Below are 22,641 nucleotides of genomic sequence, written 5' to 3'. Positions count from 1 at the left end.
ACCGGTGGGCATCCCAGGCTGGGCCTGGGAGCCAGACCAAAGCCCACAGTGACTGCGACCCCTGCGCCTCCGTCCCGGCCCCCTCCGTCTTTCCAAAGTGTTAGGGCGGGAAACTTCACTCCCTCCCACGGCCTCTCCCACCACCTAGGCCCCACAAGCCAGGGCTCAAAGTGAGAGTCAGTTCGGAATTGAGTCGCCGCGCGGCCTGGGGAGCAGGCTTCCCCTCTCGGCGTCCGGTTCCCAGCTTTACGCCGGGTTGCCCCATCTGTGGGGTTGCGGAGGGACTGGTCAGCGGAAGACGCGAGGGCGCCTTTGGTCGGTTCCGAGGTCGGTGGGCTCCTGGGCGATGGCTACCTGGGAATGGAGAGGCGTCGCCATCCGGGGCCCCGCTCCGGCCCCCGCCCCTCACTCCTCCAGTCTCCAGCTGCCCCCCCTCTGTGGCAGCCGGGGCCCCGTCCCGCGCCCCTCCTACTCAGCCCGCTCCGCACCCGCCGCGTGCTCCAGCAGCTGTCACTTCAGTGGGAGGGCCGGACCACCCCGCCAGGCGCAGCCATTGGAGGGAGTAGGTGAGCGCAGGAGGCCGCCTCTCCACGGCGGGGGCGGGCCCGAGAGCGGATGAATGAAGCGCGAGTGAGCTGCTGGCGGCCGCCAGAGCGTGGTGCGCAGAGCGGCGGCCAGGACCTGGGACGGTGAGTACTCGCGGGAGCGCAGGCAGTGCAGGGTTGGGGGGAGTGGAGGCGCCACCCAGGTGAGCCGGCCCCGGCCTGCTGACGTCAGGAGCGCGGCAGGTGCCCCCTGCCCTTGGGCTGGGGCTAGCGGGATGGAGGTGGCGCGGGCGCGGCGCGGGATCCGGGCGGGGCGAGGGCCCAGGGTCTGCAGTGCGCCCCGAGACCCTCCGCGGGCCGAAGGGTGGGACAGAGCGCGGACCAACACCCCACAACCCGGCTGCCTCCGCGGGATCCGATGGAAAATGCACGCCTTCTCGCCGCCAGCTCCCCAGGCGGGAAACCTTTGAGGAGGAGGGCGGAGGGGAAGGGGATGGGTGGATGGGTGGTGGGTGGTAGGGGCTCAGGCGCGGATGGATGGAGCGGCCAGGGCGGGTGGCCGGGCGCGCACGCAGGCGCAGGCCACGTGGGTCGGGCCAGGACAGATGCGCTTCCCGGAGCTGCCTGGTTGCGGCAGGCCCCCCACCTGCGGTGGATGCCGCCACTGCTGAGTCAAGGAGGAAACCGTCAAGGCACAGAACTTTCTCGCGGGCGGCCGGGCTTCGTTAGCGCCACCCGCGCTCCAGACACCTCCGCGAGCGGAGCGCGGGCGGAGGCGTCCCCCTGGGCCGGGCTGCCCGGCGGGCGTGGGGGTCTGGTCCCCAGCTACAGCGACGCCGGCCGCGCCCCTATTCCCGCCCCATCACGCGAGGTCCCACGCCGAGCCCAGAGCGGCCCGGGTGCAGGCGGAGAGCGGGGAAGGATGGAGACAATGGTGCGGACCCACCCTCGGGGCCGGGTGGGCGCACTGGGCCCCAGACGGGGAACCCAGACTCCGGTACCTGCACTCGGTGGAGGCAGCTTCGGCCGGACGGAACGGGGTGGGGGAGCCCGCTGGGGCAGTGGGGTCAGTGCGGGGGGGTGAGGGGAGAAGGGGGAAGGATTGGCGGGGGGAGGCCGGCTGGCCCTGGACCCCCAGGCTTCCCAACCCAGAGTGCCTGGCGCTCCCTCGTGCAGCGGTGGTACTTGGCGTCCTCGGAGCCTGTAGGACCCTCAGTAGTTTTCCACAGGCAAGAAGCCAGCTTCCAGTCTGGGCTCCTCCCCCCTGCTGTTTAGAACTTGGGTTTCCTCTGTCTAATCAGAAACTTACTGGGGAGCAGGCTGGGACACGGTGAACTGTGAGCGGTGGTGCTGTGGGTTTTACTCTGTGCAGGGCAGAGCAAGTGGACCTCAGGACAGAAAGCACCTGGTTTTAGCTAGCTCCTTCTATGAACCTACAACAGCAATAATAAGACAACAGCAGCTGTCTACTGAGCACTTAGAATGTGCCAGGCCCTGCGTTAAGGGCTTTGAGCAGCATCTAACAACCAACCGCCAGAGGCAGCCACCATGGCTCCCATTTTACAGATGAGTAAACTGAGGCATGAGTGGTTAAGTGACCTGCCCACAGTCACACTGCTAGTCCAAGGTGGAGAGGTTTGAATCCAGGTTTGTGTGACTCCATACGTTTACAGCTGTGTTCCTGGGGCGGTGTGGGAGCAGGCCTGACAAAGAAGTGTCCCAAAAGGTGGGCCCCAAGCTAAACAGACAAGAGCCTTTGGCCATTGGAAGCAGAGAGGACGCCTATCAGAGAGCGAGCCAGCACAGCCAGGCTTCCCATGTGCTGCTGGAGGGATGCAGGAGGGGCACTTTTGTCAGACCCCACACTCCTGCCCGCCCTGCATGGGGACCCTGTCCTGCTTTCCTGCTGGGCAGGGCCACAGGTGCTACCTGGAAATTCTTCATGGGGCTGCTTCTCTCCCAGGTGTCTATGATCTACTCTGTGGTTCCTTCAGTGTGGCTCCTGAAACAGGTGCCAGGCAGGTCCCAACCAAGTCCCTCCCTATTGCCACTGTGAGGGGCTGGGCACCTGGAGTCAGGCAGGATAATGGCGGGGGCGGGGGGGGGGGGGTCTTGGGGCTGACCTGTTCCTGTCAGAGCACCTGATCCGCAGGGACTCAACTCCCAGAGCCCGGCTCTCCTGGCCTTGGTGGATCCTGGACTCGACAAACCCACCGTGCAGGGTGGGTTCTCAGCTAGGCTGTGTACCTCTGGTTTGAAACAGCTAAGGTTTATTTTGCTCGTTGTGAAATCTAGTTCACTTATTGGGCTTAGCACGGTCTCTACAATGCTCTCCAGCTGGAAGTCTCCATGAGTGTCCATTCCCCAGGTCAGCATGGCTGAGCAGTCATGGCTTCATGGACGCATGTGCCCAGGAGGAGTAGCTGTTAGTGGTTGAGTCCCTCAGGCCCTCCTATGGGCGGACGAGAGCTTACTGCTGGCACATAGGAGGGACTGGGCCGGGCCAGCTGGCCCCTCTAGGGACCCAGGGACTCAGGGGCCATTCTCCTGCTTTCTCATTGCTTTGTCCCACTGAGATGTGGACAGAGACCATGAAAATGTCCCCTCTCTCCAGTCATGTGGCATGGCAAAGAGCCCAGTGCCTGCTTTTGGAAGGGGATGTTCAGTAATCCTTAGAACCTCGCGGCTGCTTTTGTTCTGGGACGTTCAGCTACTCATGTGGCCTGGTGCGGTCATGGTGGGTGTGAGGGCTGACTGGGACAGGACCCGGTCTCCACCATGGTAGGTGATCTGACAGGCCCGCAGGAATTCCACCGGGTATGAGGGCACCAGCTCAGGCCTCAGGTGAGCAGGGCCCTGCTGGAGGCGGCCAAGGAAACCGGCCTGGCTGCCTGCACACTGGACCCCTCGTGCGCTGGTGGTGAGGACTCTTCCTGCTGCTGGCCCTGGCTCCGCCCTCAGCCTGCTGTCCTCATTTCCCCTCTGCGGCCACGGTGCTGCCCTGTTCCCACCCTGTTCCCACCAGCATTACACAGAATTAGCCTCTTGGACCACCTTTCTGAGGGCAGGTGGGCGCTTTCACAAACCATGTGTCTTTTGTAAAAGCCACTCACGGTGTGGCCAGGCAAGGCCCACCAAAGACCAAGCATAGGGCGGGGCTTACTGACCAAGGTCCAGCTGGTTCTACTTATGGGTGTCCAGAGAGTCGTGGGCTCCTAGGGGGTGGGGCTTCAAACAGGTCTTCTCCTTCATGTGAGCCAGGCTCCATGTGAGACCCTCACCCAGGGGAGCTGCCTTTTCTGCGTGGCTTTCTTATGCAGCAAACCTTGGAGGTACCTCAAGCATCGCCGCTCGGCCTGACCCCCGGAGGGCTTGGGACCTGCTGGGCTGCAGGGAGCACCTATCCCCGCCCTGGGCTTGTCTGGGGTTTATGCGTTTTGTGTTGGCAGGTACTAGAGGCCTAGGAGGTCACCTGGAAATGCCCGAGCCCAGCCTGTGCCTGGGCAAGCCTGTTGTGTAGACAGAGCCTGCTTCCCCCAGCACCCCCAAATCCCATGAAGGCCTTCTGTAAGTCTGTGTTTCTCACGAGCTTCAAGTGGTGCCCGGACCCATTTTGAATAGAGGGGCCGGTTCTTCACCTCTGGGGCTCCTCCCCATGACATCACAACCATTCCAGTGGGGAAACTGAGGTCAGAGAGGCCAGAGGCCTGGCCGAAGTGGGAGTACCTGCCTGGCTCCAAGGTAGCCTCTCTGAATCCCCTCTCTGCCTCCCTGTTGTCCTGGAGTGGCACAGGACAGCTTGTTTGTTTTCACTTCCACGGATCAAACATTATGAGTGGGAAAGACAGTAAGCTGGCACAGGCCCCCCTCCCAGCTCATCCCCCCCCTCCGTCCTCCCCATGCTGGGAGGACAAGGGACAAGGGACAAGGGTGGGAGCAGGGCTGTCCTTGCTGAGACAGCAGGACACTCCCTGAGGGCCTTTCCGGCTGTCTCCCAGACAATCCTCTATTGTTGACCTCCATGCAAAGCAGCTCTGTGGTCACCAGGTATGCAGATTAGGGTGGACTGGGCACTGCTGTGGCAGCACCAGCTCCTGCCACACCATGTCACATCTGCTCTGTAAACAGCTTTGAGCCTCAACTTCAAGTGAAAACCCCTCCAGTCACCCACTCAGGAAGAGACACCAGGGTGGGTCTAGAAGGGGAGAGAAGACGGCCGCCTGGAGAGTCCCATGGGAATGGGGGTGGGGACAGCCAAGGAGAGCCAGGGGCAGGGGCTGCCGTGTCTGCGTGGGACATGTCACAGTGGTACAGATGGTGGCTGCCGCCAGCCTCAGAGCCACCAGGTGCAGCAAGGAGGGAATTTGCTAGTTGGTACTTAAAAAAAAAAGGAGAAACGAAACCTGTGTGTCTCCCCTGAAGCCAAGTTCCCAGCAGGGTTCAGGATGGAGCCTGGAGTACTGGTAAGTGAAGGGCACTGCTCGCCCCGCCCCAGACCCAGGCCTCCCGGGGAGGCTTAAAATAGCCCTCCCAGGAACCCTTGTTTCCTACCTGCTCCACTTTGCAGACAGCCTCCGACGAGGAGATGGAGTGATGCCCGCATTAGGGCCTGCACAAGCACCTAAGGAAATCAGTGAGGCTGTGAAAACCACTTCAGTCCTTTACTGAAGCTGAGAGCCCAGTTCTCACAGGCTGGGCTATGGCGAGCCACCCCCAGGGGCTACTGACTTCTCAGAGTGCAGCTGGGGGCCTTGTGAGGAGGAGGGTGGAGGAGGGGAAGGGGAAGTGTGGGGGAGGGGAGGAGTGCGGGCCTGGATTTCTTCACAGCAGGCCGCAGACCCCTCAAGGTGCAGCTGATGGGCCAGGGCAGTGTGTGGACTTCGGAAGAGATCTGTGGTCTCCTCCTAAGACAGCTTGCGTCCCTGAGCACATATGCACGCACACACAGCCTCGCCCACCCCACGAAGCCCCAGGTTCAGAGTCCACGTCACCCGCCCTGCTCACTGTCCTCACCTGGGAGACTGGCTTCCCGCCTGACACCTGATGCCTGAGTGGGATAGGACTGGCTGGGGGATGTGACTGACCCCCCAGTGGGCTCCCCAGCTTGCAGTGCTGCTCTCTGCAGCTGGAGGAGGGAGATCTCCCCTTCACAAAGGAGGGCATTCTGCTCGCTAAGCCAGCTGAGGCTTCATGAGGGCTTCCTCCACCTTCCGACTGCTGTCCTCCCTGGAGGATGAAGGCAGCAGAATGGCAAGGAGAGGATAGGCCGGTGCCCCTGGGGCACCAGGCGGAGCCACCAGCTCTGGGATCCCGTAGCCAGAGCCCCCGCAAACTTTGTCTCCACAGGGTTGTGGGGAGCATGCGTCCGGATGGGCCTATAAGGTGGGGGCAAAGGACCCCGTCCCCAGACGGTCTGTGTGTACGTGGGACAGGCTCAGCTGGTGCCCAAACGGGCCACGTGTGTGAGAGCAGGAATTTCCCCACGGTGCTCAGGAACGAGGGCCCCTCCTTGTGGCTGGAGATTCCTGGTCACACAGCCCTGCGCTCCACAGGATCCCATGGTTGGGCATGTTTCCTTCTGAGCACCCCTTGCACCTCAGCTCCTGAGTCACCGAGGGCCCCACGCCCCCTTTCTGATCCAGACACACTGATAAGGCCCCAAACCTTTTAGAGAAAGGACTCCACCTTCAGACGGGAACAGACCTCAGAGCACGGCAGCATAGCTGCAGGCTGAGGGAAGGCTGACTGGGTTGGGGGAAGCGGGGTCACAGATGAGGTGGGAGCCAAGGCACACCCCCGCTGCAGGGGGTCTTACTATTTAAAATAGGATCTTCAATTTGCTGGTTTACAGGTCTGTGATGTGTGTGATTTTAGGATGAGCTTTATCTGTGTATGTCAGAGACTCAGCTTTCAGTTCAGGTAAAGCTTTATGGCTGACTTGGAGCTGTTGGGTGCTGTATTGCTTTGCAGTGGCTTTGATTTCAAATAGAAAGTTCTGTTTCTTTGTGGCCATTCCTAATGATGAAAGCTAGCAATCTGGTGGCCTCCTGAGCCCAGTGGAAGGGCTGGTCCTCTGTAACCAGGCCTCTGTCCCTGTGCGAGCCACGCCCAGAGCTGTGAGGGTGTGCAGAGGGGGGTGTGTGCGGGTGTGTGCGGCTGTGGGCGGCCAGCATCTTGGTCCTGGGTTTGCAGATCACTTACTGGGGACGCCCCTGCCCCACCAATAATTCCTGAGGTCCCAGTACTGACCCCTAAACCCCACAGGCCACTGGGTGGCCCCTCTGAGTGCCCGCTGGCCTTCAGCCTGGCCGGGGCTCCTTCCCTGGGTACACTCCAGCGTCCTGTGGTTTGTGTGTGCACGTGTGGATGGTCATGTGTGTATGCACATGATTGATATATTGATGTGCGTGTGTGCATGTGTGTACACGCATTGAGGAAAAATTCTAGGGGGGAGCACACCTCCTCATTTCCACAGAGTGGCCTCTGGGCCTGGGAACTTCCAGTAGCGTCACACCCTCCGCGTATTTCTCCATGTTTCTGCTTCAGCAGCCCATCGAGTTTCGGGGCAGGGGCATGGCACCGTCGTCCTGTCCCAGGGCTCGAGCCTGTCACTTTCCATGCCGTCCACAGCCGTCCCAGTGCTTGCATCCAGTGTGTGTGCTGGATGTCGTCTGAGTGACAGCCAGTTTGGGCAGCTCTCTGCTGTGTGAGGACATGCAACAGCATCCCTCCAGGAAGCTTTGACTCCTCTCCTCGGGCCTGTCTTCCTAGCTCTCTCATAGCCCATCCTGGAGTGCCAGCTCACAGAGGCGGTGGCACTATAAATAAAATGCTGGCACCAGGAACAGGCCCTAGGGAATGGCTGGTGGTTTCTGCTGTCTACCCACAGCTTCCAGACACGGCTGCTGATAGCGGGGCAGTACGAGTTTCCAAAGTAAACAGCCAGCCCTGTGTGTAAATGCCACACCATGGGTCACGGTTCTGTCAATAAAATGACGGCAAGGACAGTTGTGATACACACACGGGTCTGAAGCCAGACTGTGTGGGCTGAGTCCTCTTTGCCACTGGCTGACAGTGTGGCCCTGGTCAAATTGCTGACCCCTCTAGGTCCACTTCCCTTACCTGGAAGATGGGCAATGTCCAGGTGTACACGAGTGACACGCACAGAGGGCCTGGGACTGTGTGATGTCACCGTAAGGACGGTGCCCAGACACAGCGGTGAAATGGGGTGCTCCCCGCCCACTGGCATTTACACCCACTGCCTGTCCCTGGGGAAGGCCAGAGAGGAGCCTGGGTGAGGCTTAACTTAGCTAAGAGGGCACAGTCGTCCAGTGCTCAGAGGAGCATGGTGGTGGCCACTTGCCTGATGCCTGTGGTCTCGGTGACATGACTGCTCGGGCAGGGCTGAAGAGCAGAGGAGGGTCATGATGGAAGGATCCGGAGCCCGGCCTCTGAGGCTCAGTCCACAGGGTGTGGTGGTCACTGTGCCACCTCAGGAGGGGGCCAGGGGCAGGCAGGGTCTCCAAATGCAACACTGACTCCTGGACCTGGGTGAGGTCCCACCTGGGCTTCTGCTCCCATTGCTGTTGGCGGGTTCCCAGTTTGTCTGCAAAGAACCCCACCAGGTCTGGTCCCAGAGCTGCTATGCTCCCGGGGAACAGGCCCTGCCACTTCCGCCCTTCCTCATTACCCACCCCCTCCAAGCTCGGGACTCAGACGAATTTCTTTTTCACACTGAAGGGCTCAGAAACCTAGCAGGTTGTGAGTTTGAGGGAGGAGTCAGGCAGAGCTGTGTGGACAGAGTGCCTGCACAGGGTCCTCTCTCAGGCACCGTCAGCTGCAATGGCAGAACGCACAGCTCAGCCAACAAGGCAGGGGTGGTGGGATTGGTGCCGTCAGGGTGATCCAGAGGCTCGCGTGGCCTCTGACCCCATCCTGCCACCTCTGCTCTGCTGTGAGGCCTCCTTCAGGAGAGGACGTGCCCAACCCCCGGCCAAGCTGTTGGCTGGGGATGTGCTTCCCTGAATGTGTGGGTCCAGGTGGGACCCTGGATTCGGGGAGAGGGCTGGTCAGGGAGGGTTCAACCCCACCAGACGGGGTACCAGGCAGCCAGAGCCATCGACTGCCCCTAAGGGACTGGGCGGGACTGCAGGCGTATTCTCGCTGAGATATTAATCCAAGTTCGCTCACCAGAAATTCTTCTTGCAGAACAAACCGGCCACTGGAATACCGTTTGGCAAATTCCGTTGCTGTCAGTGTCACGCCCTGGGTGGCCATGCCCCAGCACACGATGGGGGATAAGCCCCTTGCCTCGATGCCACAGCTGGTTTTCTCCAGCCCACCCTTGGCCCTGGAGGACGGATGTGGCCTTACCCCCCCCAGCAGGCGGGCGTCTCTGGGCTCGCCCCTGGGCCACCTGCATCCAGCAGCCCACAACCCCCTGGACTCCAGCAGCCAGCTTCTGTGTGAGCCACCGGCTGAGAAGCGCGGCCCCCGGGCAGCCCGCGAGGTGCGCTATGTGTCAGCAGGACCACAGAGCATGGAGTGTGGCTGGTGGACTTTCGCCCCCAAATGCCTGCAGGCCTTCAACACGCCGTGGGGCTTCCTGCTGTTCCTGAGCGCGGCCTCCTTCCTGCAGGGCATGACGGTGAATGGCTTCACCAACACAGTCATCACCTCCATCGAGCGACGGTTCGACCTGCACAGCTACCAGAGTGGCCTCATCGCCAGCAGCTACGACCTGGCCGCCTGCCTCTGCCTCACCTTCGTCAGCTACTTTGGGGGCAGTGGACACAAGCCCCGCTGGCTGGGCTGGGGCGTGCTGGTCATGGGGGCGGGCTCCTTGGTGTTCGCCTTGCCCCACTTCACCGCTGGCTCCTACCAGGTGGAGCTGGACCAGGGCATCGGGACATGCCCGTCCAACCGCAGTGTGGCGTGTGGGGACAGCACCTCGGGCCTGTCCAGCTACCGGCTGGTCTTCATGCTGGGCCAGTTCCTGCACGGTGTGGGTGCCACGCCGCTCTACACGCTGGGCGTCACCTACCTGGACGAGAACGTCAAGTCCAGCTACTCACCCGTCTACATCGGTGAGTGGGGCCGGCGGGACGGGGCAGCGTGATGATGGCCGACACTGGCCTGGCCCCGTCTGAGCCCTTATGGGTACTTCCCCATTGGCCACACATGGACACATGTGGCCCCAGGTGAGGTGGCAAGTGAGCGCTGGCCTGCGTTTGGCCTGGAGCATCTCAGGTGAGGGCGGTGGTGCTGGCTGACCTCAGCCCGACTCCCAGGTGCATCCTGAGGGTCCCTGAGTGCACGGAGTAACTAGTCACAAGGCCGCTCCTGCCATGTCAGCCTGGCTGCCCACAGCGGCTCATTCAGAGCCTTCTGCCTTCACCCCCAGGCCCGCATTGCTACCTGGGGACGAGATTTCCAAGGTTTTAGCCTCATGCTGCCCGCTTCCCCCGTCCGTCCGGTGAGGCCAGGCGAGGGTCTCGCTCAGGGACTGGCTGGTATCCCAGCGGCCCGGCCACACTGTTAGCTGACCTTTAGCTTCTTTACTTCCATCTCGTACTCTGTTCGTCTAAGTCACTTAGCAGTTGCCATCCTGGGACGAAGGGGGCATTGGGGCGACACGGCTCCAGTGAGGAGATGTCCCACCGGCCAGCCTCCCAGGGCCCTTGCCACACAGGCAGCCCCGTTTCCCTGGAGGCTGAGGGAGGTGGGTCCATGGTGCCCTCGTCCTGCACTGCGAGGGTCTCCGCACCTTTGCTCTTCCAAGGGCAGAGTTCCAATGGCACCTGCTGCTGGCTATAAGGGAAATTTTTTAAAATCCCCTTAAAAATTTGACACGAGTCGGATGTCAGATTCAGTGCACAGATGAAAACCCTGATTTAAAGGGGTCTCTCCCCAGTGAGGGGCAGACAGGTGCAGATTCTGAGTGTCCCACACAGGGAGCAGGCATGGCCCCCCCCCAACAGTTCTGCTTCCCTTCCAGCCATCTTTTACACAGCGGCCATCCTCGGCCCCGCGGCTGGCTACCTGATCGGAGGCGCCCTGCTGAACATTTACACGGAAATAGGCCGACGGTGAGTGACCTGGGCCCGGTCCTGCCCTCACAGAGAAGCTGCCACGCTATCCAGGCAGGAGGACCCCTGTGCCCACGGAGCGGGATCCTCAGCGGCCGAGGGCCGTGGCCCCAGCAGGAGGACATCCAGAGCTGACCTTGCTCTAGCAGACCTGCGGGGTCTGTGGGTGTCTTTGAGCGCAGGCTTAGGGAAGGGGACAATGTGGCTGGATGGCTTGAACTGAGAATGGATTTTCCTGCTGCCAATGTCAGATTCTTTTGTATGCATTTTTCCACACTAAGCAATTCCCCAGTTCTCCCTGGACACCAGCTGGTGTCCCAAATTCAATCCAGCATCAGCACAGACCCCACAGGATAAGGGCTCAGTCCCACTGACTGCCCCCACTAAAGATGCCAGCCACAAGTTGTGGGTCCCCAGTGCCAACCCCCGGAGACTTTCACCACCCAGAACCTCTCTGAATCCCTTTTATGGAGGCCTCATTCCATAGGTGTGATTAATTAAATCATTGGACATCAGTGGCCAACAACCTCCCTGGAGGCCCGGCAGTGGGGCTGAAAGTTCCAACTCGCTAATGTCACGGTCAGTCTTTCTGGCGGCATTAGAACAGAAGACGCTCCTATCACCCAGGAAATCGCAAGGAATTGCGGAGCTCTGTGCCAAGAACCGTGGCAGAGACCAAATCTGTATTTCTTATTCTGTCATGTTGTGTTTCTTCCATTTCCTTGTATCTCTTGTTTGTGATACTAGTTTTTGTAAATTTGAGCAGGAGAGAGAGACAGAGATAGAGACAGAGAGGCTGAGAGGGAGGGAAGAAGGAAGGAAGTGTGGCCTCCCGGCCGAGCGGGGCTCGGAGGCTGGCCCCTGCTCCACGGGCGTCACCCATCAGGGATGGTTTCCCTAAGGTCTGCTGAGACGCGTGGTGGGCACTGCTAGCTACACCTTGGACTCTCTCTGCAGATGGCCCGTCTCTCATCGAGGTTTCTAGTGCTCTCACCTGGTATAAATGCCACCTCTGGCCTCAGGTTGACTAAATTGGGTGTCAAATGTGCATGTTCTGTGCAAAGAGTGCAGGAGGTAGGTGGGGCTTGTGCCCTCACTCTCTACACCCTCCCCCGGGCCTGCCTGGGCCAGCAGGCAGAGGGACGCCCTGCTCATGTGTCCTGGATGTGTGTGATTAGGACACTGAATCTGGGCGCCTGTCCCCACAGGACGGAGCTGACCACCGAGAGCCCGCTGTGGGTTGGCGCCTGGTGGGTGGGCTTCCTGGGTGCTGGTGCTGCCGCCTCTCTCATCGCGGTCCCCATCCTCGGCTACCCACGGCAGCTGCCAGGTGAGTGCACCCCGCCCCAAGTGTGCCAAGCCCTCCTCCCCCTCCCTCCTTCCCAGTCATTTGGGACACTGAGGGACACAGGAGAGTCCAGGTCTCATCCAGCGGTGCAGCCCCACCCACTCAGGGGCCACAGAAGACGCCCATTTCAGCAGGGGGAGGGAAGCACCCCTTTCTTTTCCCTCTGGTCCCACGTTGTGCCACTGGCTCTGTCCCACCTCCTGTTCCCTGCCAGCCGGCCACCGTGGTGCATGCCCACTGGATATCTGCTCCACACCCTCTTCCCGCTGGACGTCTGCAGACCCGGGAAGGGCAGGGCCTTGGGGGCGCCTTTGGTCCCGGCCTCTCGCCGACACTTCTGTCCTTCCAGGCTCCCAGCGCTACGTGGTCATGAGAGCATCTGAAACACACCAGTTGAAGGACAGCAGCCACACAGCGGCCAGCAACCCCGACTTTGGGAAAACCATCAGAGACTTACCTCTGTAAGGACGTTGGGGGGTCGCGTGCCGTGTGCCTCTTATCTGCGCCTATGTGTCCTGTAGACCTTTCGGGGGCCCCACACATGCTGAGTCTTGGCCCCAAACGAGGAGCATCCACATGACCCTCCAGGGCCACAATGTGAACTCATGGCTCCTAAACCCCCTTCAAGACCCCCGGTTCCCAGGGACATGTGTCTGACCCCAGACCATTGCCCGAGCTGCCCCTACCCAGTCTCAGCCCCTCGCTCTGACCATTTCAGTAGGTGTCACCTGCTCACAGCCCTCTGGGCTCCAGGCGGTGCTGCCCTCCCTGCCTCGGGGTCTCTGAGGACCACGCGGGAGCAGGCCCATGCCCGGAGTCCACCCTCTGGGCACGTTCTTCCCTCCGTTTCCTCCTCCTTATTGTGGAGGACATGGCCTTGCATTGCTGTCCTCCTTCAGTGTCGGGACAAAAAGAGCCCTGGACTGCCGGGGTCTCAGAGGGACGTGGGGCCTGGGGCTCCTGGCTGCCCGGTGACCTCTTCACAGGACCGGGCCTTCCATGGGCTCTCCCTCCCGTCTAGTCCTCGGCGTTACGCAGTGTCCACCGGCCCCTGCGGCACCCTGAGCCGGCGAATGGCAGCGTCTAACCCTAACCCAGTAGGACCCTGTTTTTGAGTTGGGGACGTTTGGACACAGACACATACAGGGACAATGCCCTGTGAAGATGGGGGCAGAGACTGGACTGGAGCATCTACAAGCCAGGACACCACAGATCGCCAGCAGAGCCCCGGAACCCAGGGGACAGGCCTGGAGCCGGGTCAGGAAGTTTATGCCCAGGCTTCATTCCCCAAACCAGTTGCTGGTAATAAAAAAAAACTCCCGGAACACGTGTCCTCTGTTAAGGTCATGACTAGTTCTCTGAGCAAATTCAACAGAATTTCAGCCAAGCAACCTGCAGGCTGAGAAGAAGAAATGAGGAAGTTTGCATGCCACTGGGGAGAGTCACGTCCCTGTGTTGCCAAGGCTCCAACGCCTGGGCAGGTCTGGGCAGGGCCAGGAAGGGACCGGCCGCACCCAGGGCACCTGTCTTGACAGACACGCACACAGGACCCGAGAGCTGTGCCGGCCGGAGAAGATGCTGGAGAGTCCCGTTGCCTCAGCCCCGCAGCCACACCCACTCTCATTTCCTCCACGGCCGTCTTCTATCCTTCACGGGCGTGGGACCCAAGGAGTTGACCTGAAGAAGCCTTTCCAGCACTCAAGTTAGAAAGTCAGTTTTTCAGGACTCGACTCCCCCATTGGAATCAAGATGGGGAGCGAGGCCTTGTGAGCCCGCTCTGAAGTTAACCAGAAAGAGTCCCCTGTCTGAAAAGCCGAGAGGGCATGTCCCTCGCTAGTCACCTCGCGCCAGGCCTCCTGTTCTGAGGGACAGGCTCAGAGGCCGATATGGCTCCATGCCACGCTCCTCCTTCTTAGAATCCAATTTATTGTTGGCCTGTGTCCTCAAAACGAGGAGCTTTGAGTGTCACGGTGTTCGAAGTTGCCTTGACAAGTGCTGAGAGGTCCAGCACTGATCTCTGACCTAAGCGGGGGCCCCTTCTGGTGTGAGGGTGACGGACGGGTCTGTGGAAGCCGGGTCTCAAGGGAAGAGGCCAACGAGGACAGGTACAGCCCTCAGCTGCCACGGTGGCGACACCGAGACTGTAAGTTCAGCAGAGCCACATCAGAACTGCTCCGACCGTCTCCAGACGATAGTCATTTATTACGGGATCTGCTGTGTGGTGCTCAGAGCGAGGCTGTCCAGTACCCAACCCACGTCCCTCAGCACTTCTGGGCACAGGGACATAACCCCATCAGCAAATACCTGCGCGGGGCCTGGCACCTAACGCCTTGTGGCTGAGAGGGACGAGGACAGAGTAAAGCCGTGTGCGTGCTGGGCACCTGGCTGCCCTCGGAGGCCAAGCCTCTTATTTCCAGACCCCCAGGGGCCGTGACTTCTGTGTTTCCCATTTTGAGCTCTGCCTCCTGCACTGTCAGGAGGGCTTTGTCGGTTTTGTGTCACACATGACATCTTCGTACTCTAAGAGCATCTTCCACATTTAAACAGCGTGGTCAGGCACAAGCACGGCTCCAACGCCTAACAGAGGGCAGGCCCCCAGGCCCCCCGAGTGACTGGCCCTCAAGAGCCTTTGTGCTCATACCACAAGCTGACCGTGGCGTGGGGCCGAGCCTCGCCCTCTGTGACACTGATGGAGCAGTGTCAAGGCCACCTCCCCAGCGAAGCTGCAGGGTGTGACGTGGACACCTCCAGGCTCACAGCCCACATCCAGCCCTCCCGAAAACCATTCTGCAGAGTCGGCCATCTCTAGTGAACACCTTCTCTCTCTGGGCCCTGCAGCCAGACCCGAGGCCACATGCCCGGGCCGTCCAGGGCTCCGAGCCCACCCAGTCCTCAGAAGAGGGTCCAGGACGGTCCACCAAGGAATCAGCAGGCCAGGTCCAAGCGGCCAATGCCAAGACCCTTCCTCAGGCTGCTGGCATCAGCCCCACCCCCGTGCACAGCAAGCGAAGCTGGGGAGACAGCCATGCCCACCAGGGCTCCTGGGAGGCGCCTCTCAGTCCAAATCTGCAGGCTTCCTGTTCCCCTTCCCCAGGCTGTTGGTTGAGGAGGGGCTCACCCCTCAGTGCCCCATTCCCCTTTCCCAGGGGCCTGTCCAGTCTGGGACTTGGTGACAGCTGTCCCCAGAGGTGATTAAACAGTGTCACTGGTCACTCAAGTTCTCTCGTCATGCTGAAGCCAAAACTCTGGACAAGGTGGTTTTTCCATAATCAGTGACAGCAGTTTTTACAACAAGGCACAGCCTTGGAATCCTGGTGCCAGTTTTTTACCTGCCACGGCCCAGCCTTGCACACCCTCTTGGTTTCTGTGGAATGAATGTGGGGTGTCCCCCTCCCAGCTCACTGGCACCCCACTTAGCTCTTCTCTCGGAACCGGGGCTCCTTATACTCAGGTGGGAGGGGCGATGGCCTCAGGCACTGCGGCTCGCTCAGGCCCTGGCTCTGGTCCACTCTGACCCTCTGTCTCTTCTCTCTGGTCTCCTCGCCCCCATCCAGCTCCATCTGGCTCCTCCTGAAGAATCCCACCTTCGTCCTGCTCTGCCTGGCTGGGGCCACCGAGGCCACCCTCATCGCCGGCATGTCTACCTTTGGCCCCAAGTTCCTTGAGTCCCAGTTCAGCCTGAGTGCCTCAGAAGCGGCCACCTTGTTTGGTGAGAAAACTCCCGAGCCTGGGGGTCCTCTCTTCTTGTTAGTTCTCAGGCGAGAGGGGGTCCTTGAGGGTATCTTCTGGAAAGGCCTAGGCAGCACTGCTCCACGTGTGGTCCAGCCCAGGCGGGAGAGCGAATGTCGGCTTTTATACAAACGATGTCACTCGCGGACCTGATCGTGTTTACAAGAGTGGGCTGTCTTTTTCCTGCACGGCATGCTGACCGGTCTCTCTGAGGATCCTCCAAGTGGGATCCCGCTCTAGCTTGGTGGGGTGAGCCGGGGGTGGGCTCCAGCTCACCTGTGCCACCGGCTCACCACCGAGGGCCTCGGCCTGCGTCACCCCTGGCTTACTGCAGGAAGGGTTTGGGTGGCAGCACCCCAGTGGACACTCAGACCCTTCGGCCTGGCCGTCGCTGTGCGCCAGGGTCTCTCAGGACCATGAGGCTGGAGGCCCTGGACCTGCCTGGCTGCAGGCATTCTGTGGCGAGGAGGTTGGCCCTCCCAGAAGACTGAGGGCCCTCTCAGACCCTTCCATCTGCCACTGCTCACAGGGCAGCCATAGCCTCGCCGAGAACACGCCTGGCAAGAGGTGGGGGCGTCGTCACAGGGCAGGGGGTCAATGCCCTGTGTGGAAGATGGGGTGTGTCTGAGCAGCACCCAGGCCAATCCAGCTGTGCCCACCCCTCAGGGCTCCATTTCCTGCACAGGAGGCCCCACCCTCCTTCTCTGACAAATGGCCCTGGACACCCCCCCTTGCCTGGCCTCTCAGCTGACCCCACGTGCCCAGAACCCGACCCACAAACCTGCCTTCCCTCCCCTGCAGCAGCCCCTTCTCCCTGCAGCAATGCCCCCCTCCGGGAACAGCCACATCCCCTGGATTCCCCCCTCTTCTGCCCCCAAGGCTGGCTTTGGTCACTGCTGGGGAGATGGTCCCACTGCGCCTTGGAGCCTCTACTCCCGTCCTGGGATCCCTGTGCCAACTGGTCTCCACTTCATAGTACAATGGCCATGGCTGTCGGCTTCAGGTGTCCCCCCACAGCTGGGCTGGGCAGAGGCTGTGGGCCAGGCAGGGTGCGGGTGACCTCTGCTCCTCCTGGCCCTGCCCGGGCCCTGGGCCAAGGCTCTGCCGCAGCAGAGTGGTGGCTGAGAGCTCCGGTCAGGGCCTCGGGCAGGGACGGGGGTCGGGCTGTCTGTGCCTCAGTTTCCCATCTGTGAAGTGGGGATCATAAGACATGATGGGTTAAGACACTTCCGAGCCCTTCCCTGAGCCCCGCCCTCTCCCACAGGATACTTGGTGGTACCGGCGGGCGGCGGTGGCACCTTCCTGGGCGGCTTTTTTGTGAATAAGTTCAAGCTCCGTGGCTCGGGCATCATCAAGTTCTGCCTGCTCTGCACCCTGACCAGCCTGCTGGCCATTTTGGTCTTCTTCACACACTGCCCCAACGTGCCCATGGCGGGTGTGACAGCCAGCTACAGCGGGAGGTAAGGCCCCCAACACCCCTGTTGGGCACAGTGGTCCGTGGGGGTCGGGGAGGCCACTGTGTGCAGCAAGGATAGTACCCTCAGTGGGGCGCACATCACACCAATTAACAGTCACTCATAAAGGGCCCCTGGGCTGTGGCCTGGCTCTGAGCCTCAGTTTTCCACCTGTAAAATGGGATAACAATAGCCCAGCCTGTATGTATGTGTTAACCTGGAAAGTGGCTAAGGATCAGCCCCATGCGTCACTGTGTCCTGGGAATGTGAGAGGAACAGCCCGTCGGGTGTTGATTTGGGATAATCTGAAATGGAAGCAGGGGACCTGCCCCAGGGCCCAGCAGGTCCTCTCCCAGGAATTCCTGGTGGAGGTGATGGCGAGACTGCAGAACAGAGGTCGTGGTAACTGTCAGGGAACCACGGTCGGGAGAAGCTAAGTCGGCGGAGAGTGGACTGGCTGAACGGCCAGCGTCCCCACACGCAGGGCTCTGCCACCACCAAAGGGAGGACTGTGGTTCTTGGGCCACCTCCAAGACACAGTGTTGAGCGGGGAAAAGAAGGAGCAGGGCAGTGTGTACAGTGTGATCGGTCTGAGTAAAAAGAGAAAGCGTGTGTGTCTGTGATCACTGACGTGTGCACGGATCAGCGATCTGCACATGTGCGGCCGGGGCCAGTGTCGTGTGGGACTTCTTGTAGTCTCATTTTGAGCCGTGTGGATCTATTGCCTGTCCAAAAAACAAGCCAGCTGGGGTGTGCGTTGCACATGTGGTTGGAAAGCAATGCGGAGCTGGGTGCGCTCTGCTGTGAAAATTCCCAAGGATCCTGGGAGCAAGAGGCAATGTATGAGGCTCCACTCCCTGTAAACCCACAGACCTGGGCCGGTGGGGACGAGACCCGAGGCTGTCCCTGTGCCCATGGGCACCCCGCCTGGCTCTGGCCCGCGCCCCCACCGCCCAAATCTCCCCTTCTGCAGCCTCCTGCCCGAGGGCCACCTGGACCTGATGGCTCCCTGCAACGTCGCCTGTGGCTGCCGGCCAGAACACTACAGCCCCGTGTGTGGCTCCGATGGCCTCGTGTACTACTCACCCTGCCACGCGGGCTGCTCTGAGGCGGCCGTGGCTGGCCCGGGCGGCCAGAAGGTGAGTGCGGGCGCTGCCCACGTCCCGGCCATTGCGCCCCGGACCCTGGGAGGGCCCCTGCTTCTTCCTTCTGTAATCGGCACTGTTGTTGCGGTCCTCAGGTGTACCGAGACTGTAGCTGTGTCCCTCAGAATTTTTCCTCTGGTTTTGGCAGTGCTACTGCAGGGAAATGCACTTCAACTTGTCAAAGAAAGCCCCTCCTTCTGGTTTTCATATTCGTTGTAATTATCTTTACATTCCTCAGCAGCATTCCTGCGCTAACGGCAACTTTACGGTAAGCCTTGGGCCTGGGTTTCACTGTGGTCCAGAACCTTCCCTTGCAGCGTGCTAAGGTGGAGCTCTGCAGATCCTGCGGGGTGCCTGCCAGGCCCCCGACAGCAGTGGCAGGAAAGAACCGTGCCTCTGTGAGGTGCTTGCCACCTGGGGAGGCGGCGATGCAGCCTGGGGCTCATGAGGACGTGGCCTGTGGCTTGGGGGTGTGAGTTGGTGAGCAGCCACACTTCCCTGGGTGTGACACTGTTTCCCCATTTCAGGTGCGTCTGTGACCAGCAGAGATCCTTCGCGCTGGGAATCCAGTGGATTGTGGTTAGAACTCTAGGTACGGTGCAGTGTGAGGGAGTCCTGTATAGTTGTGCAGTGTGTTCACTGCACAAGGGCACCTGGCAGGTGTCTCCTCGCCAAACCAGTGTGCATCCCTGCACGAGGGAGGCTGTGCCCACCGGGGGAAGGATGCCATTCCCTAACAGTCCACTAGAGGGACCTGTGGCCGGTTCTTTGCCCAGAGGGTGCCTTTTTCTCATTAACACAAAGGCTCTGTGGGGGTCAGAGGTCATGGGGAATCACCCAGCCAGATGCCAAGTCCCCAGAGAAGGCACATTTAAGTCCCCCCTGCACCCCCAGAGAATGCCAATGGCCGAGATCACCTTTCTGAGAGCCCGGGCATTCCAGGTCTCTGGCACTGCCCGCCACACCCTTCTGCCCTGGGCTGCTGGGGTTCTGAGTGGGCTTCTCTCTGCAGGTGGCATCCCAGGGCCCATCGCCTTTGGCTGGGTGATCGACAAGGCGTGCCTGCTCTGGCAGGACCAGTGCGGCCGGCAAGGCTCCTGCTTCGTGTACCAGAACGCGGCCATGAGCTGGTATATGCTCGTCGCCGGGCTGGTGTATAAGGTGAGTGGAAGAGGTCCGCGGTCTCCTTCCACTGGCTGGGGGTCTGCGCGCTCCACCGGGACCTTCCAACAGTTAAGTCCCCCAATCCCAGGGGCCGAAGGCACCACTCCTGCTGCCTTGTGTGCAGAAGTGGCGTCCTTCCATGTTTAGAGCTGCTGTTGGGACCCTGGTGATGTGATGACAGCAGAGCGGGCAGGAGGAGAGCAGCCCAGGGTCATGAGTACCTACAGCTCGCAGCTCTGGGCCTGGGGAGCAGCCCCCTCCCCTGCCTGCCAGCCTGGTGGTTTGCCCAGTGGCTCTGGGCACCTAAGGCTTTGGAGAAATAACACGCGGTCCGCTGCATAGAGCAGCCTGGCAGCCCTGCACACATTGGGCCAGGTCAGCATGATGTGTCTGTGAACAACAGAACTCTAATGTGCCTTGGGCACCGTCCCGTTTCTAGCCTGAGCCTCTGTTTCAAGCTGTGTAGAGAAACTTCAAGTGTAACTCTTGGCAGATGCCCCTGGGCTGAGGCACAGAATTTGTTTTGAATTCTGCCCCCCCACTGGAAGAGAAGGAACAACACCTTCCAAATAAAATGAAATCCCAGGGCCAGAGTGTCTCCACTTTTTTCCTTGGGCGGAGGGCAGACTCAGGAATGGCCCCCTGGCAGGAGCCTTTTCATGAGGGGCCTCAGAGACAGGAGTCTCCGCTGAGCCGGGTTTATCTCCCTGCACGTCAGGTAAAAATAGCCGAGTGTGACAAGGGGTTGTGAGACTCTGCAGAGCAGCCCTGGGTCAGTTTTAAAGAGGCAGGCCTTCCTGGGAAGCTGGCCCTTGCTTTTCCTGTTTGTGTTGTATGGCCCCTGCCCAAAGCAGCAGGCTGGTGCCGGGGTGTCTGCCTGCCCAGGGAATCACCTGTGACCTCGGCACAGCTAACCAGGACCACAGTGGTTAGGATGGGCCGTACAGCGTGGGCTAATCCTAGTCGGGGGGCAGACAGGTGCACCCCTAAATACTGTCCCAGGAATTCGATCACTTTGCAGAGTGGAGACAGTCTCACCCATTAATGCAGCTTCAGGCCCGTCAGCCCCAAGATGCTCCAGGAAGCACAGTGGGTGTTTCTGCTAACACCAGCATTTACGTATTAAATGTGGCACATGGATACGGAGGCCAGCACGCGTGCTCCCATAATCCTTCGCAAGCCCGTATGTGATCCCCGTCATGACCAGTGACGCCGGAGCGATGGTGCCGACCACCTCTGAGCTAGGTTCCCGGGGCCACTGTGACAAAGGACCACAAACCAGGTGGCTTAAAACCAGGCATTGATTGTCTTAGTTCTGGAGGCAGGAGTCTCAGATCAACGTGTCACAGGGTTGCTTCCTTCTGGGAGGGACTCTCAGGGAGGACCCATCCCAAGCCTCTGCCCCGGCGTCAGGGCGCGGCTGGCAGCCCGTGGCTTGTAGACACATCGCCCCGTCTCTGCCGCCATGTACATGTGGCCCCCGCCGTCCGTATTTGTGTCAAATCGGTCTCTTCCGTGTAAGGACACCCGCCATGGGACTGGGGGCCCACCCTCGTCCAGTGACCTCATCTCGAGATCCTTAACTCAGTCTTATCTACAAAGACCCGACTTCCAAGTAAAGGTCCCGTTCACAGGTTCTGGGGGTCAGGACTCGGACATGTCGTTTAGGGGGACACTGTTCAGCCCACAACAAGCCCCCCCTTCAGTGCCTCTGGTTTTAGTCAAAAGGCTGATTTCCATTCCCTCATGAACAGTATCGGTGCCCAGACTGGGGCCTGGCTAAGCAGGGAAGGCGGGTCTTCTCGCCAGAGCAGGCGTCCTCAGGACCTCAAGAGGAGCCCAGGTCAGGTGGGGGCCCAGAGCTGCGAGTGTTGGGGCCTCCGGGTGGGCAGCTCCTCCAGCAGCTCCTTTCTCCCCAGGTGCTGGGTTTCCTTTTCTTTGCCATTGCCTGCTTCCTGTACAAGCGCCCCTCGGGGGCTTCCCACGGCCTGGAAGCTTCTCTGCCCAGCCAGTCCTCAGCTTCCGACAACCCCACAGACCTCCAGGATGCCTCCTCAGCCGTCCAGCTCCAGAGTGACGTCTGATGGCCCATCTGCCACTCCAGGTCTGGGCCAAAACACCGTCCAATTTCTCCCCAGAAGGGCTGAGCCCTCACCAATGGCTCGCCCAGCACTGAGGACCCCCTGAAAATCTCCCATTGAATTCTGGGAGACCCAACCCAGGGGTCACACATGTCTGAGCCTCAAAGGAAGCAAGGAGAAAGAATGCGAGACACATCCAAAATGCACACAGCAGGGAGCGGGCTGACCGACTGGCTCGGAAGGAGCAGGGCCAGCGGTGCCACCCGCCACTCGACCCCGTCCCTGAGGGACATGGCGCTGCCTCGCTACCCTCCCCTTCCTTCCCCTCCCCTCCTTCTTCCCAGCCATTTCACACTCTGGATTTTCCCCAGTGGACGTAGCCAAACAGCGTTGATGGAACTCAGGAGCCCTGGACACATGGGCCGAGCTTTTAAAAACCTGTGCAGTCTTGACTTAACTCCGTTGGAAGCTATAAAATGTGCACAGACCGAGCTGAGCCGCACCCCATCTCCCTCAACTCTTCGTAAATGGCTGCTGTGGGAGGCTGGCGGTGCCACAGTTTATCAGTTGTGCTATGAGGTTGGTGCACACCGGGCTTGCACACGTTCTCACTGATTGTGCAGACACTGGTGGTGCCACTCGGTGGAAAGTACAGAGCACTGTCGCCCACCGTGGGGTGCTGGTGGCCCGGTGCTGCCTCTGACGGAGCCCACAGCTTTGCAGCTGCGGCCCTTGACTTCCTGTGTTTGTCCTGATGGAGGGAAAGCTGGCGTGAGACCATTTCCTGTGATCCACATGGAGCCTTCAAAACCTGCTGTCACCGCCTGTCCTGGCATGGGAGCAACTTGCATAAGCATATCTTTATGGACCCATATTTTGCATAAATACTTATTTATAGAACTTGTTTTTTACCTGATCGTGTGGTGGGCAGAGGGCACGTGCAGCAGGCACCTGGAGGGCATCGGCGGGCTTTTCTGGGATGTTTGCTCCTGGATGTCCTCAGTTAAAATTGTGTGTAAATATATTTTAATATTTAAAGCATCTCCCAGTGTGCTTTATTCTATGCGTATGCAAACTTTGGTAGTTC

At 60.2% G+C, this 22,641-nt stretch overlaps 1 protein-coding gene across 2 annotated transcripts; it reads left to right on the top strand.

Annotated features, from left to right (window-relative positions):
- The first annotated feature begins 393 nt into the window (after positions 1-393).
- On the top strand, positions 394-22,525 carry SLCO4A1 (solute carrier organic anion transporter family member 4A1). Of its 2 annotated transcripts, none has more exons than XM_033094254.1 (12): positions 394-689; positions 8,754-9,631; positions 10,543-10,633; positions 11,842-11,963; positions 12,331-12,442; positions 15,536-15,690; positions 16,975-17,170; positions 18,138-18,303; positions 18,405-18,577; positions 18,837-18,901; positions 19,322-19,470; positions 21,393-22,525. In XM_033094254.1, the coding sequence occupies exons 1-12, from the start codon at positions 616-618 to the stop codon at positions 21,555-21,557; spliced, it is 2,346 nt and encodes a 781-aa protein (XP_032950145.1). In that variant the 5' UTR covers positions 394-615; the 3' UTR covers positions 21,558-22,525. The 2 variants fall into 2 exon arrangements, with proteins under 2 accessions (XP_032950145.1, XP_032950146.1); XM_033094255.1 differs by lacking the exon at positions 394-689 and adding an exon at positions 1,080-1,479.
- Positions 22,526-22,641: the final 116 nt, after the last annotated feature.

This window comes from Rhinolophus ferrumequinum, chromosome 23, assembly GCF_004115265.2.
Source record: "Rhinolophus ferrumequinum isolate MPI-CBG mRhiFer1 chromosome 23, mRhiFer1_v1.p, whole genome shotgun sequence".
NCBI classification, from domain to species: domain Eukaryota; kingdom Metazoa; phylum Chordata; class Mammalia; order Chiroptera; family Rhinolophidae; genus Rhinolophus; species Rhinolophus ferrumequinum.
Note: the sequence above shows the minus strand (reverse complement) of the source record. Positions and strands in the feature narration are given on the sequence as shown.

Coding starts and splice junctions, on each gene's coding strand:
- SLCO4A1 (XM_033094254.1), top strand. CDS start 616: ATGAATGAAGCGCGAGTGAGCTGCTGGCGGCCGCCAGAGCGTGGTGCG. Junction 12,443..15,535: donor ACCATCAGAGACTTACCTCT/GTAAGGACGTTG, acceptor GCCCCCATCCAG/CTCCATCTGGCTCCTCCTGA. Junction 18,304..18,404: donor CTGGCCCGGGCGGCCAGAAG/GTGAGTGCGGGC, acceptor TGCGGTCCTCAG/GTGTACCGAGACTGTAGCTG.